This window comes from Pituophis catenifer, unplaced genomic scaffold, assembly GCF_029215685.1.
Source record: "Pituophis catenifer annectens isolate HBS135680 unplaced genomic scaffold, rPitCat1.0.hap2 SCAF_18, whole genome shotgun sequence".
Lineage (NCBI taxonomy): Eukaryota > Metazoa > Chordata > Lepidosauria > Squamata > Colubridae > Pituophis > Pituophis catenifer.
In genome coordinates, this window is record NW_027256898.1 from 8,165,712 (window position 1) to 8,183,578 (window position 17,867).

At 46.0% G+C, this 17,867-nt stretch overlaps 1 protein-coding gene across 1 annotated transcript in view; it reads right to left on the bottom strand.

The window, feature by feature from the left end:
- Positions 1–11,018, bottom strand: part of LOC139326118 (protein-arginine deiminase type-2-like) — a 37,213-nt gene extending 26,195 nt beyond the window's left edge. The window contains exons 1-4 of the mRNA XM_070956244.1: positions 10,884–11,018; positions 4,668–4,851; positions 3,760–3,832; positions 2,110–2,171 (exon numbers count right to left, since the gene is read on the bottom strand). Coding sequence (XP_070812345.1) covers positions 2,110–2,171; positions 3,760–3,832; positions 4,668–4,851; positions 10,884–10,978 — 414 coding nt within the window. The 5' untranslated portion in view covers positions 10,979–11,018. The remainder of the gene's footprint in view (positions 1–2,109; positions 2,172–3,759; positions 3,833–4,667; positions 4,852–10,883) is intronic.
- Between the last annotated feature and the right edge of the window lie 6,849 nt (positions 11,019–17,867).

Below are 17,867 nucleotides of genomic sequence, written 5' to 3' on the forward strand. Positions count from 1 at the left end.
TTCTTATCCGTCTTGGAAGTCTTAATTTTGCTGAATTTGCCTGATTTATTTTTACTTGTAAGTTCTCATTCATTTTAAACTCTTTTTTTTTAAAGCTAGGCTTTTATTTTTTGCAATTATGTGGGTTTTTTTCAGGGGTGAAATCCAGCAGGTTCTGACAGGTTCTGGAGAACCGGCAGTGGAAATTTTGAGTAGTTCGGAGAACCGGAAAATACCACCTCTGAGTGGCCCCAGAGTGGGACTGGAGATTTTGCAATATCCTTCCTCTGGAGTGGGTGGGAATGGGGATTTTGCAGTATCCTTCCTCTGGAGTGGGTGGGAATGGGGATTTTGCAATATCCTTCCTCTGAAGTGGGTGGCAATGGGGATTTTGCAGTATCCTTCCTCTGGAGTAGGTGGGAATGGGGATTTTGCAGTATCCTTCCCCTGCCACGCCCACCAAGCCACACCCACAGAACCGGTAGTAAAAAAAAATTGGATTTCACCACTGTTTTTTTTTATTATGCTATTCTGAACTACCCAGAGTCATATTTAGGTGAGACGGGAGCGGCATAGAAATGTAATAAATATTAAAAATGAATAAATACATAATTTCTTCCTCCTCCTCCTCCTCCTCCTCTTCCTTATAGGGAGGTGTTTGCCCGAACCACTTCCAAATATTATCTAAAGCGTAAAAATGTTCAGAAGAGTTCCTGCATCCCGTATTTATTTATTCATTAATCCAATTTCTATACTGGTCACTCATTTCCCTGGCTCTCTACCAGTGGTGAAATGTAAAATTTGTTACTACCAGTTCTGTGGGCACGGCTTGATGGGGGGGTAATGTGACTGGGTGGGTGTGTCCAACTTTTTTTTAATACTTTTAAAAGCAATTTTTCTACAACCTTAAGACATTGCAGGAAAAAATGCTTTTAGAAGCCTCTGACGATCAGGCAACTCAGCTGGGATCACCAGATGCTTTTAAAGGCATTTTTTTTTCTACAACCTCTTTGGCTGCTTTTAGAAGCCTCTGACGATCCCAGCTGAGCCACGCAATCATCAGAGGCTCTCTTTTTTTACTTTTAAAAGCATTTTTTCGGCCAAAGAGGTTGTAGAAAAAATGCTTTTAAAAGTTAAAAAAACAGCCTCGGATGATCGTGCAGCTCAGCTGGGCATGGGGGGGGGGGGGCGCAGGGATTTTTGCTACCGGTTCTCTGAACCACCCGCTGCCATCGCTACCGGATCGGGCGATCCGGTCCGAACCAGGAGCATTGCACCCCTGCTCTCTACCCTCCGTGTCTGGATACACCTGGAGACCAGTTAAAGGGACAGTCGCCCCTTTCTGCTTCAGCCTCTGCAGGTGTCTTAGCCCAAGAGAGAGAGAGAAAAAAAAAAAGATTTGAGAGAGAGAACAGTAACCCAACCGAGGGAAATCACTGTCTCAGCAGGGGGGCCTGGAGCCGCATTGGGGAACGAGTGCCAAATTACGCATATAACGCGGCGGGCACCTTTGCCAAGAAGGGGGTGGGAACTCCATTGATCCGAATGCCTTGCAGGCTGCAAAAGATGACCCTAGCTGAACCTGAAGCCCCTCGGCTTCCCGCTTGCAGAGAAGGCTCTTTTTCGGAAACTGGGGAGGGGTGTGTGTGTCTGTGAACCAGGGACCCTCTCCTCAGCCCCACCCATGTCACAACACTGCCCTTCCAGGCCCAGGAGCCAAAATGAGAGGAGGCTGCTGTGAACCCCCAAGGGATGGAGAAAGAGCAGGCAAATTACCCCGAAAAATTTGGAGCGTCGGCCAAAATTTTGCCTCTTAATTAAAATCAGTGGTAGAGGACACCTCGTCTTATTCTCCCACCCCAATAGGGAAACTAAACACCCACAAAGCAGCAGGAATGTCGTTATCAATTTAAACTTGAGTAAGCATGCAACAATTTTTTGGGGTGAGAAGTCCTTGCTCGGCGCCATTTGGTAGAAATATTAACAGTTTGACGTTTAAGGCTTGGGAAATACGAGCACAGGGCTGTGTCCCTTTTTTAAGGGCCAGGTAAGGCCAGCATTCATCCCTCCTAAAGGACTATTGCAGAGACGTTTCCAATGACCAAGGAAGATTTAGAATCTGGACGCTACCTTCTTTGGGTTGTTCTTCTCCACCACGCCATCGCGGTCCGTGTCAACGTCCAGGGAGATTCCTAGAAAGCAAAAGGTTTGGCCGTCTCAAGGATTCAAAGAGGCGAAGGATAAACTAGAGCAAGTGGCCGGCTGGGCTCAACACGAAGAAACTGTTTTGAATCCAAGGAAGGGCAATTAAACCAGTGGAACAGCTTGCCACCAGAAGTCGCGGGCGCTCCATCCCTGGAGGTTTTTAAGAAGAGACTAGACAGTTACTTATCTGAGATGGTATAGGTGCTTCTGCTTGAGCAGGGGGCTGGACTAGAAAACCTCCAAGGTCCCTTCCAGATTCTATTCTGTTCTGTTCTGTTCTGTTCTGTTCCGTTCCGTTCCGTTCCGTTCCGTTCCGTTCCGTTCCATTCTCCATTCCATTCCATTCCATTCCAGTCTCATTCTCATTCTACTCCACTCCACTCCACTCCATTCCACTCTCTATTCTATTCTATTCTATTCTATTCTATTCTATTCTATTCTATTCTATTCTATTCTATTCTATTCCATCCCATCCCATCCCATCCCATTCTGTATATTCTATTCTATTCTATTCCATTCCATTCCATTCCATTCCATTCCATTCTGTATATTCTATTCTATTCTATTCTATTCTATTCTATTCTATTCTATTCTATTCTATTCTATTCTATTCCATCCCATTCCATCCCATTCTGTATTTTCTATTCTATTCTATTCTATTCTATTCTATTCTATTCTATTCTATTCTATTCTATTCTATTCTATTCTATTCTATTCTATTCCATTCCATTCCATTCCATTCTTTCTTATTCTGTTCTTATTCTTCTTATTCTATTCTTACTCTTACTCCTACTCTTATTCCATTCCATTCATTCTATTGTATTTCTTAACCTATTCCATTTCATTCTATTCCCATGATGGCGAACCTATGGCACGCGTGCCACAGGTGGCACGTGGAGCCCTCTCTGCGGGCACGCCAGCCGTCGCCCCAGCCCACCTCCACCGCCCATGCATGCATGCCTCCCGCTGTCCAGTTAAGTCTTCTGGTCTCTGCCGTGCATTTGTGGGGTGCAGGGCGCATGCGGGGGATGCACACGTCCATTCGGCGGGGTGCATGCAGGGGTGGCTCGCATTGCATTTTGGGGGTTCACACACGCGCACTCCCTGCACTCTGTTTTGGGCCTGGAAGGCCTCCTGCACCAACCTGGAAGCCAAAACGAGGCAGGTGGGTGGGTGGGGGCTGGGGCGCATACATGGGGGGGGGGCGGGTTGCATGTGCAGGGAACGTGTGCGAATTCATGGGGCAGGGTACATACGCACAGGCACATTGCATTTTGGGGGTTCGTGCACGCGCGAACCCCCATGCACAAGCTTTGGGCACTTGGCACGCATGGGCTTTGGGCACTCGGCACCAAAAAGGTTAATCATCACTGTTCTATTCTATTCCCCAGAATATTTTACTAATTGGAGATAATTTAAGAGCGGAGAGGGCCCGTTGATCTGTAAGGAAAAGAATGCCCTCTGCTCGGCTTCGGATATCATCGGCTCTTTTCAAATTAAAGCTGTAATAATACTCTGCGAGGGGAAAGAGGATTTCCAGCGAGAACCAAAGAGGGGAAATAGGAAGACTCTCACCAATGCCAGTCAGAAAAACCCCAGCCTGATTTATAGGGTGCTCTCCGTTCTCCTCGTAATATCCTACGGTTACCTAGAGAGGAAGACGGAAGAACGACAGTAGGTTAAAACATTAACGGAGAAATGTCTATGGGAATTCTCAGCCAGCCAGATCATGGTTCGCAGAGCTGGCAGCGGAGTCGGACAGTGAAGAGGCTGGGGAGGACCATGGGCCAGTCCTGGAGTCTGGGGAAGGCCCGGACGAGGCAGAGATGGGACCAGGGCCATCTGGGAGCGATGTGCGGACACTGGAGCCCCCAGAGTCGGACAGCAGAGAGGCAGAGGAACAGGAGGAGCCTGTTCCCAGTGCACGCATGCGCAGAGCTTCCAGAAGGCAAGAGCAGCTAAAGCAAAAGGGACAACTCAGGAGTAAGGCCAGGAGATGATTGGCCCCTCCCATAAGGCTTAAAAGAGAAACAAAGGCACTTGGGGCCTTTTGCGGGAAGGCAAAGTTGCTAACTCTGTTTCCAGTCAGCATCTCTTGTTTGTTTCTGAACTTCGTGGGGCTTTGCCAAGTAAGGCCTTTGGCAAGGTGTCAAAGAAGATAAAGGTTGGTGATTATCCCGAAGGACTTCTTCCGAAGGACTTGTTTTGCAACTAATTGGGACTCAGCTGGGAATGAACATAATTCTCAGCTGTTACAATAAAATAGGGTTTTGGGGGGACTAATTGTGTATTGTAATGACTCAGTAAGCCTAGGTCACAACAGTTTTCCCAAAGGCGCTTTTTTCAAGCGGCAAGCGGACTTTCTGGTTTTTCTTTGAAGACATTTCGCTTCTCATCCAAGAAGTTTCTTCAGCTCTGTTAGCCGTTATAGCCCCATTTAAAACAATAATCCAGGCACACCGTTGGTTGGGAAAGGATCTTACTTTGCTATCGTTGGTCTCCACGCTAGCCTGGGTCATCTGGATCTGCAGGAACGTGCCGGGATCCAGCGGCCATTGCTTAGCTCCGTTGGCGGGTGCCAAATCTGACTGATCGTGGCTTATGACTTCGACACTGACATCTTGCGAATGTTTCACGCTGAAATTCACCGCTTCTGGCGGAGCGGCCCTGTAAGAAAAAAAAAAAAAAGGAAAAAAGACTCGCCAGTGGGCCCACAAAGCAAAATATTGTGACGCCTAAACAAGGCGATGCTATCCAGCTGTGATCGGGCCAAGATCACTGCCTTGAGTGATGCTAAGTGGAAATTCTTTTGCTAAGGCTTACTGGCTGCAGTAAAGGCAAGCTAGAACTAAAGTTCCCTCAGGAAAAGGTTACAAACTTTTTCCCTCCATCCTGGCCCTCCCCCCACCTTGACTAGTTCGTCTCCAGCCAATGGCGAGCCCCATAGATGTTTTGAGAACCTCTCAGGTGTATGGAGCAATCCACATTCCATTTCCAAGCTTCGTGGCCTTGAAAACTGGCACATATTGGTTCTCTGCATCTCTGATCTCCATCAAGATGTCACCCTCCACTCCCAATTTCCCATCTCTGCCCCATACATGTTTATTACCCATTTGCTTTCCTTCCCGTCCCCCCTAACCAGTGGTGAAATCCAAATTTTTTTACTACCGGTTCTGTGGGTGTGGCTTGGTGGGCGTTGTAGGAGAAAGATATTGCAAAATCTCCATTCCCACCCCACTCTGGGGCCAGTCAGAGGTGGTATTTGCCAGTTCTCTGAACTACTCAAACTTTCCGCTACCGGTTCTCCTAACTGCTCAAAATTTCCGCTACCGGTTCTCCAGAACCTTTCAGAACCTGCTGGATTTCACCCCTGCCCCTAACAGTTGGTGGCAGGATGCTAGCAAGGCGCCAAGCCCAAGATGGTAGAGCCGGCACACTGGATCTTACACCTCACACAATACTCAGGGTGCCCCCACATCTATTTTTAAGTGCAGTGCCAGCCATGCCCTTTATGGTGGCAGGTTGGGGAACCTCGTTGATATGTAGGACGCTGCTCCTTGCAAGGGAGAAGGTGACATGACACACACACGGTGTGTATAAACATATACACCGCGTGTATAAACTTGAAGTTAAATATAAACTTCAATTTAGGAGAAGCCTGAAGCACAGATGCCAGTAACGTTCCCAAGTTCTGGAAATTCTCACAGGCAAAGATCTGAAGAAGATTCTTTAAGTTGTCCTGATACTCAATGAAATCAGAGTGAGAGAGGGAAAAACTCTCACTTTAGTTATCAAATATTAATGTTCGGATTTAGGCTGGATGAAGTAGCAGGTGCGAAGAGCTGGTTGCAAACCTCATCCCGGCCGTTCCTTGGAAGATATTAAATCTCAGTTTGTCATGTTTAAGCACTTTAGCTAAGCCCACAGGGCAGTGGTGAAATCTAAAATTTGTTACTACCAGTTCTGTGGGCCTGGCTTGGTGGGGGGGGGGGTATGTGACTGGGTGGGCGTGGCCAATTTTTTTTTTTAACTTTTAAAACCATTTTTTCTACAACCTCTTCGGCTCAGCTGGGCATGGGGGGAGGGCAGGGATTTTTGCTACCGGTTCTCCGAACCACCCGCCGCCATCGCTATCGGATCGGGCGATCCGTTCCGAACCGGGAGCATTTCACCTCTGCCACAGGGGCTGGTTGACCAATCAAGTTCGGTGTGAAAAGGCTTAATTATATATATAAAAGCAAAAACCACTCATGCTGTAATCACAAAAATCTCCAGAATTGTAAAGCCTACAAACTTGAAATTTGCCACGTATGTTCCTCTTGGCTTCTAGGTGCTCACTAAGAAAGGATTTTTTTGAAATGACCATCAGAGCATTAGTATTTCCTATATATGATTAACACACTCTGATGCTAATTAGTTAGATGTTCTACTCCCCTCCCAACTTGAAAATAACTCTGGAGAGAATGGGATAGCATAGGACAGGCTTCTGTGGGGCAAGGCTGAGGGAGAGGAGAGGATAGAATAGGGGAGGATTCTGTGGGGCAAGGCTGAGGGAGAGAAGGTGCTAGAAAGCCTGAGGGAGAGAAGGGGTTAGAAAGCCTGAGGGAGAGAAGGGGTTAGAAAGCCTGAGGGAGAGAAGGGGATAGGATAGGAGACGTTTCTGTGGGGCAAGGCTGAGGGAGTGAAGGGGATAGGATAGGGGAGGATTCTGTGGGGCAAAGCTGAGGGAGAGAAGGGGATAGGATAGGGGAGGATTCTGTAGGGCAAGGCTGAGGGAAAGAAGGGGACAGGATACGGGAGGATTCTGTGGGGCAAGGCTGAGGGAGAGAAGGGGCTAGAAAGCCTGAGGGAGTGGAGGGGATAGAATAGGAGATGTTTCTGTGGGGCAAGGCTGAGGGAGAGAAGGGGATAGGATAGGGGAGGATTCTGTGGGGCAAGACTGAGGGAGAGGAGGGGAGCGGAGAGGCTGATCGTAAAACTCATTAAGTTTCAAGCTGTAAGTGTCAATTTATCAAGCCCCATCACACAGTTTCGTAGCGAAGCACGGGTATCCAGCTAGTTCTAGATAAAAAAAATGAAAGGGACGGAGAAGGATGAAGATATACGAAGCTGGAAAAAATGTTTTATTATTCTGCACAGAGAGCACTAAATCACCCTCTGACATAACTCATCTTTGCAAGCTTTGTTTAAAACAAACAACAAAAAAAGGGCACACAATAGGAGCAAGACCGTGGCACCCAAAATGTCTTGGCAGGCAGCCTCTTCGGATAAACGAACAAAAGTCCATTCACCATAAATAAGCATTTTCAGGCACGGCTGGCAGCTGATTCTGTCTGTCTGCCCAACGGAGGGCAGCATCCAAAATACTAACTAGCTTTCCCCTGGCACCACCCCAAGATTAAAGTGGTTGGAGGTTCAGGCTTGGAACATTTTCAAAGGAAGGTCAACCAAGAGGTGTCTGGGCATGTGCAGATTGCCCGTCGTTCCTTACCAAGAAGCCAGACAAAAAGGTATTATGGAGAAAGGTAAGGATTGTGAAGCACAAGTTGCGTCTCCCTTTCCGACGGGGTGTGTTGATCGCAGGATATCTGAGAAGGTTCTCCTTGTTGGACCTGAACAGCCAAGGTTGGGAATCACCAGCTCCTCCTTGGAGCTAAAAGTGACCTCTTTTATAAGCAGCCTTCAGAAGAGGCTCTGGTCATCCTGGATGTCTTTTTCCTTCAACTCTGCACCAACCAAGGTCCAAGCAAGGAGAAGAAACGTTGACTTCTTGTGATCTAAGCCCCAGAGCTCACTGTACCAGCATTGCCAAAAAGGCATTAAGAGTTGTTAACCTAATCTCGCGAAGCTTCTTCTCCGGTAATATTGTACTGCTAACTAGGGCATACAAAACCTTTGCTAGACCAATTCTTGAATACAGCTTGTCTGCCTGGAACCCGCACTGTATATCGGACATTAATACAACTGAGCGAGTCCAGAGGTATTTCACGAGAAGAGTCCTCCACTCCTCTGCTCACGATAGAATCCCTTACGCCACCAGGCTTGAAATTTTGGGCTTGGACAACTTAAAACTACACTGCCTTCGGTCTGACCTAAGCATAGTACACAAAATTATCTGCTACAACGTCCTACCTGTCAATGACTACTTCGGCTTCAACCGCAATAATACACGAGCACACAATAGATACAAACTCATGGTAAACCGCTCCAAACTCGATTGCAGAAAATACGACTTCAGCAACAGAGTGGTTAATGCCTGGAATGCACTACCTGACTCTGTGGTTTCATCCTAAAACCCCCATAACTTTCATCTTAGAGTGTCTACCGTTGACATCACCCCATTCCTAAGACGTCCATAAAGGGGGCGTGCATAAGCGCACCAGCGTGCCTTCCGTCCCTGTCCTACAGTCCCCATTTATTCGTATCCATTTCCTGTATTCATAATCGTGTTTATACTTATTATATCTATTATCTTATCTATGCTTCTTTCTTTCTTTCTTTTTTCTTTTTTTTAATTTGTATTTGTATATGCTTGACAAATAAATAAAATGAATAAAAAAATAAAAGGTTCTGCAAGAGGACCGCATAACCCAATAAATCCTCGGTTCCCGGAATGACATTTATCCTTCCCCCACCCCAAACAGGTGCTGCTCCTTAAAGCAGCTTGACTCACCCTGGTCTCCTCAGATCCGAGGGGGCTGCAGAGAAGCTGCCAAGTGCCAAGTGTTTAGCCATGCCAGGCTAGCTAACGACTGCCAGTTGAGCTGAATGCCGGGGCACACGGCAAGGAAGACTCCGGGGAAAGAAAGGATGCCATTGGGAGACAGGAGGCACGGATGAGGTCTCCCTTGGTGCCACCGTTTCACACCGGTTGCCCACTTCCCCTCCGAAGTGAAGATCTCCATTAAAGAAATAAATCTCGAAGTCTTCGAAAGAAGACTTGAAATATTACAGGACATGGAATAAATTTCATGAATGGATAGAGACAGGAGGTGGAAATGAGAGGGACATTTATGAATGTCAGTATAACGAAGATGTATAAAACTATGGATATAATATGGAAAAATTTGTAAATAAGTAAGTTAATAGAAACTTCGTTGAAGTTTTCTTTTCTTTTCTTTTCTTTTCTTTTCTTTTCTTTTCTTTTCTTTTCTTTTCTTTTCTTTTCTTTTCTGGTTGCAGTGCTGCAATTACGGTTAACCTAGTACAGTTATAGTTATTAGCATGCATGTTAAGATTTACCATTGATTCCTCTCTGGCTCTGCTTTATTTGCATTGTTATCCTGGCATGGCACTGTCTTTTCAAAATAATAATAATAATAATAATAATAATAATAATAATAATAATAATAATAATAATAATAACCTGTATCAAAAAGTCATGGGAACATAAAGTGGAAGAAGTTATAGAAAAGGAGAAGGTGAAGATCTTGTGGGACTTTCGAATACAGACGGATCGTCACTTGGAACACAATGTGCCAGATATCACAGTTGTCGAAAACCGAAACGTACAATTTATTGACATCGCGGTACCAGGAGATGCCAGAGTTGAAGAAAAAGAACTGGAAAAAATCATGACATATCGCAACCTGGCCATCGAAACTACATGGCTATGGATGAAACATGTCACAGTGATACTCACTGTCATCGGGGCACTTGGTACCATGTCCAAGAATTTCACAAAACACTTCAAGAAATTGCAGCTTCCTGCAATAACATCAGCAGAACTGCAAAAAACTGCACTACTTGGAACATCATACATCTTAAGAAGATACTTGGTTGATACCTAGGACGCTGGCAGCAACCCATATCAACCATTAGCACCAGTCAATGCTATTTGTGACGCATTTTTAAATGTTCAGAATTCCAAGTTTAATGGAAAATAATAATAATTAATAATATAATTATTAAGAAGGTACTTGGTTGATAACTAGGACGCTGGCGGCAACCCGTATCAACCATTAGCACCAGTCAATGATATTTGTGACGCATTTTTAAATGTCCAGTTGACTGAGTTTCATTTTAATGAAGAGAATAATAATAATAATAATAATACATCCTCCGACGATACCTTAACAGTTCCTAAGTCCTTGGTTAGGACTCGAGCTGCTGAACTATTAACCAGCCTTAAAGGCTGTGAATCTCACTAAAGATTAAAGAAGAAGAAGAAGAAGGAGAAGGAGAAGGAGAAGGAGAAGGAGAAGGAGAAGGAGAAGAAGAAGAAGAAGAAGAAGAAGAAGAAGAAGAAGAAGAAGAAGAAGAAGAAGAAGAAGAAGAAGAAGAAGAAGAAGAAGAAGAAGAAGAAGAAGAAGAAGAAGAAGAAGAAGAAGAAGAAGAAATAATTTGGGACGGGCAAGTAAAGCCAACCTGTTTCACGTCTCAGGAAAAAGCAGAAGAGGCTGTTTCCAAGGAAATACTTTTGATAAGGAGCCCGGAGGTGGTGGTGGGGGCGCAGCCTCCAGATTTAAACTGGAGGGGGGTTTGCAATCTTGAGGGATTGCAAACTGGGGAGGGGAGAGGAAAGGGGACGATGTTTATAGGGAGGGGGAAAAAAAGTTAAAACCCCTTTTTTTCTAAAGGATGCACGTTTAACACCAAAGCGGGGAGAGGGGTCTGAAGGATGGGGCTGAGCCGAGGGGAAGGGGTCGTTTTTGGTTTTTTGTTTTTTTTTTGCAAAGCTGCCTCTGCCTCTGGCTCACCCGAAGACGTCCACGGACAGCCGGGTGCCCAAGACGCAGACCGCTTCCAGGCGGTGGCCGAACTGCAGCCGAAGTGTCCGATCGCGCAGCATCATCTCCTCGCCAGGCGCACGGCTCCCTCGACCCAGCTCTGGTCCCCGGCGCAGCAGTTGTGCGCCCCACCGGCTGCTCCAAGCCTCTTCCCTGCTGGCCCCGCCTCGGGGTGGGTGGGTGAGTGGGTGGGTGGGAGTCAGCCAAGGACACGGCCCCGACCCTCAGCTCTGGAAGCCGAGGCAGGCAAGCGGCAGCGCCTCTGAGCAGCTGCAGAGGGCTTTGGCTGCCCACCAGCTCCCTTCTCTCTCAACCCTTGGCAATTGCACGAAGTGGCGGGGGGGGGGTTGCTGTCTTTAAAAAGGGGTGGGGGCTGCAATCGTTCTTTTACAAGCCTTTTATTCTTGCAAATTCAGCATCCTGACCCGCCTGGAATGTCCTTTAATGCAAGAACGGGATGGGGAGGGACGGGCTTTCTAATTTAAAGGGTCTTTTCCTTTAAAAAAAATAATAATAATCAAAACTATTCTGGTTCCATGGGAACTACAACGGCCATCATTCCCAGCCATAGATTGGGTTCCCTTGTAGCAGCAGCAGTCCCAGACCAAGCTGCCACCAAACCGTTGCATCCCCCTCCCGCTAATTCCAGTGGTGGGAATTTCAGCCAGTTTGCACCACTCCTGGAGAACCAGTTGTTAACTTTCTGAGCAGTTTGGGAAACTGGTTGTCGGAAGAAATTGTTAGGGCAGAGAACCAGGGGTGAAATCCAGCAGGTTCTGACAGGTTCTGGAGAACCGGTAGCGGAAATTTTGAGCAGTTTTGGAGAACCGGTAGCGGAAATGTTGAGCAGTTCGGAGAACGGGCAAATACCACCTCTGGCTGGTCCCAGATTGGGGTGGCGATGGAGATTTTGCACTATTCTTCCCCCAGGAGTGGGGAAGGAATGGGGATTCTGCAGTATCCTTCCCCTGGAGTGGGGGGCGAATGGAGATTTTGCAGTATCCTCCCCTGTCACGCCCACCAAGCCACGCCCACCAAGCCACGCCCACAGAACTGGTAGTAAAAAAAAAATGGATTTCACCACTGCAGAGAACCGGTTTGTTAAATTACTTGAATCCCACCACTGCCTAATTCCCTTTGTCTCTCTCTTTCCCCCTCCCCAACTGGGGAGGATGGGGAAGGAACAGATCCTCCACCTCCAGAAGCACTCTACCTGCAAAGACTCCTGGCAACCAGCTTTTTCTTTGCAATCTTCTCTGGGATTCATCTTATCCACCTTATTTAACCAACACGCGTTTTTGAAAAAAGCATTGGGGGCTTTAATTAAATGGGGTTTGGGGCAGAAGGGTTAAAGACCGCTAATAGATCACAGGGGAGGAAGGAGATCAGTCATTAACCCAACACCTTCTCCCCATCACACAATCCTTCTGGCGCCTCCCCAAGATTAAAAATAGGGTCCAACATGTAGATAACTCCATACCTTAATTAAGACATACATGCCACGGTGGGGTGTTGAAAAGGGGGGGTGGGGGGCGGTCAGATGGGGCGAAAGGCCGAGAACAAGAAATAGTAAAAACTCCACGGCGATTCCGGGACCTCTGCCCAATGTTGACACTTCCCCACTCCCTTGTCACCGTTCATTTATTTATTCTTCCAATTTAAGACCATCGAAGTGAACTCTTAAAAATTAAAACAAAAACAATGCATGTAACCCTAAGGAACAAGCCGGCAATGTGCCGAATTGCGCCCAGCCAGCAGCTGCTCGGAATCGAAAAAAGCTCATCCTGGCAACCAGGCTAACCATACTTAAGGGGATTTAAGATGCGACCATCATCCTGAGCTGGGCTCATATCTGAAATGCCAGCTTCTGTGGGTGACAAACAGCCAAGGCACCTGACGGAGGAAGCCGCCTTGACCTGTTCTGCTAAGCCAGGAGGAATTCAACTGGCCTCGGGTGCAGCAGAATGTAGAAACCAACAAACCACGAATCCTGGTTTACGATGCCAGGATTTCTTTCTCCTTGGGAAAGACTTCACGGTTTTGCAAAGGCTTGGAACCAAATCTCAGTTTTCAATATGGCTCTAATTGGCAGTGTGTTTGTGTCCGTGTGTTAAATTAAATGTGATAAAAATTAACGGCGCTACAATTAAGGCTCTGTTCGCAGAAGCTGCCCCCTAGTGGTCTTAGGTTAAACAATTTCCTTTTAAAACAATTTCCTTTTATGAGTTTCAAATTGAAAATAAATTTGTCTTGTTTGATTATTTATTTCAGCTCTGTTTACGAACTTCCTTACCCCTGAGGACTAGCAACATTTTTTTCTCCTTTTATAGCCAGAGGCTGAGATGCGTAGAATTTCCACCCACCCACCGTTGATCACGGTATTAGCCTTTGATGAAATGGCAAAATCGATTAATCCGAATCGAGAGAGTCACAAATCCTAGGGATAAGAGATTTCGCAGCCTCCGCATTCTTTGGAAACAGATGGCTTTTAAAAATAGTTAGGCCGGGTTTAAATGCTTTCGGTGGGGGGGGGGGACTTACAATAAATGAAAAGATTGGGCACCCTCAGGGACAGCCTCAGCCAATTACTTTGACTTTCTCTTCTGCTAAACTTTTGATCCTTCTTCCTGTGTTAAGAGCAAAATCCGAAAACCGAAGCTTTTCTTTATTCTTCCTTATTATTCACGCTGCACGGATTTATATCCAAAGCAGAACATCTTGATTCAGTCACAGTTTTGTTCCGTGTAGCATCAACCTTGTGAACACACAAGTTTCCTCTTTTCGCTACGTCTTCAAAATGGACAGTGATTAATCTCTATATCTCTGTATCTCTGTATCTCTGTATCTCTGTATCTATCTATCTATCTATCATCTATCTATCATCTATTTATCTATCTATCTATCTATCTATCTATCTATCTATCTATCTATCTATCTGAATAGAACAGAACAAAAGAGAACAGAACAGAAAGAACAGAACAGAACAGAACAGAACAGAACAGGAGTAGAATAGAACAGAACAGAACAGGAGTAGAATAGAATAGAATAGAATAGAATAGAATAGAATAGAATAGAATAGAATAGAATAGAATAGAACAGAACAGAACAGAACAGAACAGAACAGAACAGAATAGAACAGAACAGAACAGAATATGAATAGAATAGAACAGTGGTCCCCAACCCCCGGTCCGCGGACCGGTGCCGGGCCGTGGAGTACCTGGCACCGGGCCGCGCAGCGGCCGGGGGACATGAACGTTGCAGCGCAAAGGCTCCTGGGCCGTGCGCAATGGGCCGTGCGCAAAAGCTCCTGGGCCGTGCCCCCACCCCTGCGCGCGCTCAGCGGGCCGCGGCGATAAAAAGGTTGGGGACCACTAGAACAGAGTTGGAAGGGACCTTGGAGGTCTTCTAGTCCAACCCCCTGCTTAGGCAGGAAACCCTACACCACTTCAGACAAATGGTTATCCAACATCTTAAAAACTTCCAGTGTTGCGAACATTCACAACTTCTGGAGGCAAGTTGTTCCACTGACTAATTGTTCTCACTGTCAGGAAATTTCTCCTTAGTTCTAAGTTGCTTCTCTCCTTGATCAGTTCCCACCCGTTGCTTCTTGTCCTGCCTTCAGGTGCTTTGGAGAATAGTTTGACTCCCTCTTCTTTGGGGCAGCCCCTGAGATATTGGAAGACTGCTATCATGTCTCCCCTAGTCCTTCTTTTCATTAAACTAGACATACCCAGTGCCTGCAATCATTCTTCATATGTTTTAGCCTCTATCTATCTATCTATCTATCTATCTATCTATCTATCTATCTATTGTGAAGGTATATATTTACATATGTATATAGCATGTGTATATGTGCATTGTGTATGTGTTTGGGTAGATATACATTTTCTCTTGAGACCAGGCAACAGAATTTCATTTTTAATGTGGGCCAATGTGCTCGTAGTAAAAAAAAATGACAATAAAGTTATCTTATCTTTTCTGAGCTAGTATTGGCTGGATCGTACCCTGTTTCCCCGAAAATAAGACCCAACTGGAAAATAAGCCCTAGCATGATTTTTCAGGATGCTCGTAATATAAGCCCTACCCCAAAAATAAGCCCCAGTTAAGATCATCAGCAGACAGAGGCGTTTAGTACTGTATTTCTCCTAAAATAAGACCCAACCGGAAAATAAGTCCTAGCATGATTTTTCAGGATGCTTGTAATATAAGCCCTACCCCCCAAAATAAGCCCCAGTTAAGATCGTCAGCAGACGGAGGTGTTTAGTATTGTATTTCCCCCAAAATAAGACCTAACGGAAAAATAAGGCATAATGCGTCTTTTGGAGCAAAAATTAATATAAGACCCAGGGGTCTTATTTTGGGGGGGGAAACACGGTATTAAGCATAATTATCTTCCTTTGGGGCTCATAGTCAATGGTTAATGACCACTGCAAAACATGTTGTAAAGTTGAGTCAGTCTCCCGAGTGACTTGACTTACCACCGTCATGACATATGACGGAATTCAGGGCTCCATTACAATCGTAAATTGAGGATTACCTGCATGTGATCATTCAAAAGCCACACAAACTCTTGCGTGAAATGTTCAATTTGTGGTTTTTTGTTTTTTTTTTAAAAATTGTACATTCAATTAAAACTGATGAAATTTTGGGTGTTAACCTTAATGATGGTGTTAGAGTGCTCACAAACGCGATTACATCTAAGACATAAATGTTGACAGAGGCTTGTAGGTCCTAAGCTGGAGTTTTTTCCCCTCTTCCTTTCTCCTAAGCCTCAGAACGAGCAAAAGAAATAGAGGTAGTCCTTGACTTGCAACAGTTTGTTTAGCGACCATTCAAAGTTACGACGGCACTGAAAAATGCGACCTACGGCCATTTTTCACAGTTACGACCTTTGCAACCTCCCCCTGATAATGTGGTCAAAATTCAGACACTTGGTGACTGACTCATACTTACGACCGTTGCTGTGTCCCCAAGGTCACGTGACCCCTTTTTGCGACCGTCTGACGAGCAAAATCAATGGGGGGAGCCAGATTCACTTAACAACTGTGCCACTCACTCATCGACTGCAGTGATTCGCTTAACAACTGAGGCAAGAAAGGTCGTAAAATGAGGCGAAGCTCACTTAACAATTGCCTCACTTAGCAACGGAAATTCAGGGCTGAATAAAGGAGAAGATTTGTAGCTCAGGGTTGACAGGAGGGGTCCTTGATGCTCTCTGAGCTTGCTTGTTTTCTGGCAGGCGTTTCATGACCCAACTAGCTAACATCATCAGTGCTAGTAAGGAGTACTAGCTGAAAGCAAACAGCACTTACTAGCACTGATGATGTTAGCTAGTTGGGTAATGAAACATCTGCCAGAAAACAAGTTCACAGAGCATCAAGGATCCCTCATTTCAACCCTGAGCTACAAATTTATTTCCTTCCTTCCTTCCTACCTTCCTTCCTTCCTTCCTTCCTTCCTTCCTTCCTTCCTTCCTTCCTTCCTTCCTTCTTCTTTGGTACTAGCACTGATTTTGTTACCTAGTTAGGGTAATGAAACGCCTGCAAGCAAGCTCGGAGAGCACCAAGGACCCCTCATTTTGGGCTGAATTCTGGCCATACGTCGAGGATTACCCATCAAGAAGATTTAATTTTGCCAAGGTACCTTCCCGCTTTGGCCTCTCTCCCACCACTAGAGGCAGCAGCGCATCGTTCTGGGAAGCGGAATCCCTCGCCCGCTGGCTGCCGGCTGCACTAACCCTCCAGACAGGTGTCCCCAACTGGGAACTTTACAGAGCCGCTTCCACGTCTGCGAATGAGTCATGAATAAATTAACCAAGGTGTGCTCTTTCTTTCAGCGCTGGGGATGATCCAGAACCCCGTCCGGATTGTCCCGCCCTCCCTGTCACCTCAAATCCCAACCTCTTGATGGACATTCTTGAGGGAGACACGCCGCAGCCCAAGAAAAACAGGAACCCACCTAACCAGTTTCGGAGGAAGAGATTTCCACAGCCCGCCCTCCCGTCATCGCCTCCCCTACGTGACAAATTGGAAGGATAATTTTTTTTACAGAGAGAGGTGCTAATAACCCTGGCACATGGATGGCTGCTGGGCACAAAGTCTGATGTTTTTTAACACCCAGAACTAGGTGGTACCTGTCATCTCAACACCTATGTGTCCAAGGGCCAACTCCAGCCCAGGAGAAGTCAAGAAATTTCTCTGCAAACAGGCATTCTTCCCTGCCTGTTCACTTCCCCTGCTCAGCCCCTCCCCTGGATCCCGTCAGTTCCTCAGGACAAAAACTGAACATCCCCAGAAGTAAACCTGAAGCATCTTTGTACCCTTTTTGGAATACAGAGAGAAGGACCAGAAACAGTTGCATAAATATATTAGGCAGGCTTCCCAAATCTGCTAACCCAGGGAATTTAATCAAGCGAGCGGAGAGGAGTTGGATCGTGCTTTAGTTAAACTGTGGAACTCCCTGCCACAAGAGATACCGGGGCATCTCTCATTAGGAAAGAAGATTGGGGAGGTTAGCAGAGAACAAGGCTGTCTCTGGTTGCGTCCTGGTCACAGGGTTGTCACACAGGGACATCTGTAAGAATTATAATTATTATCTCTGTGAGTTACGGGTGCTCCATCGCTCGAAGTCCTCAAGAAAAGACTGCTGGGATGGTATGTAAGGTCTCCTGCTTTGAGCAGGGGGCTGGATTAGAAATCTTCCAAGGCCCTTTCCAGCCCCCGGGATTCCATGAAAACAAGACCAGACATGAGCCTTCCTTCCAAAACAAACTTGGAGTTTTGGGTCCTTCCAATTCACTTCTCATCATCTGGTCACTAAACGCAGCAGCAACGGGTGAGACGGGCAGCATCTACACTTAATAAAGAAAATATCCTCCTAAAAGTAGTGTTCGTTGCAAATAGTAAACCAGATTTCAAGGGGTTCAAAGAAGAGTGTACTTACAACCAACTCCTT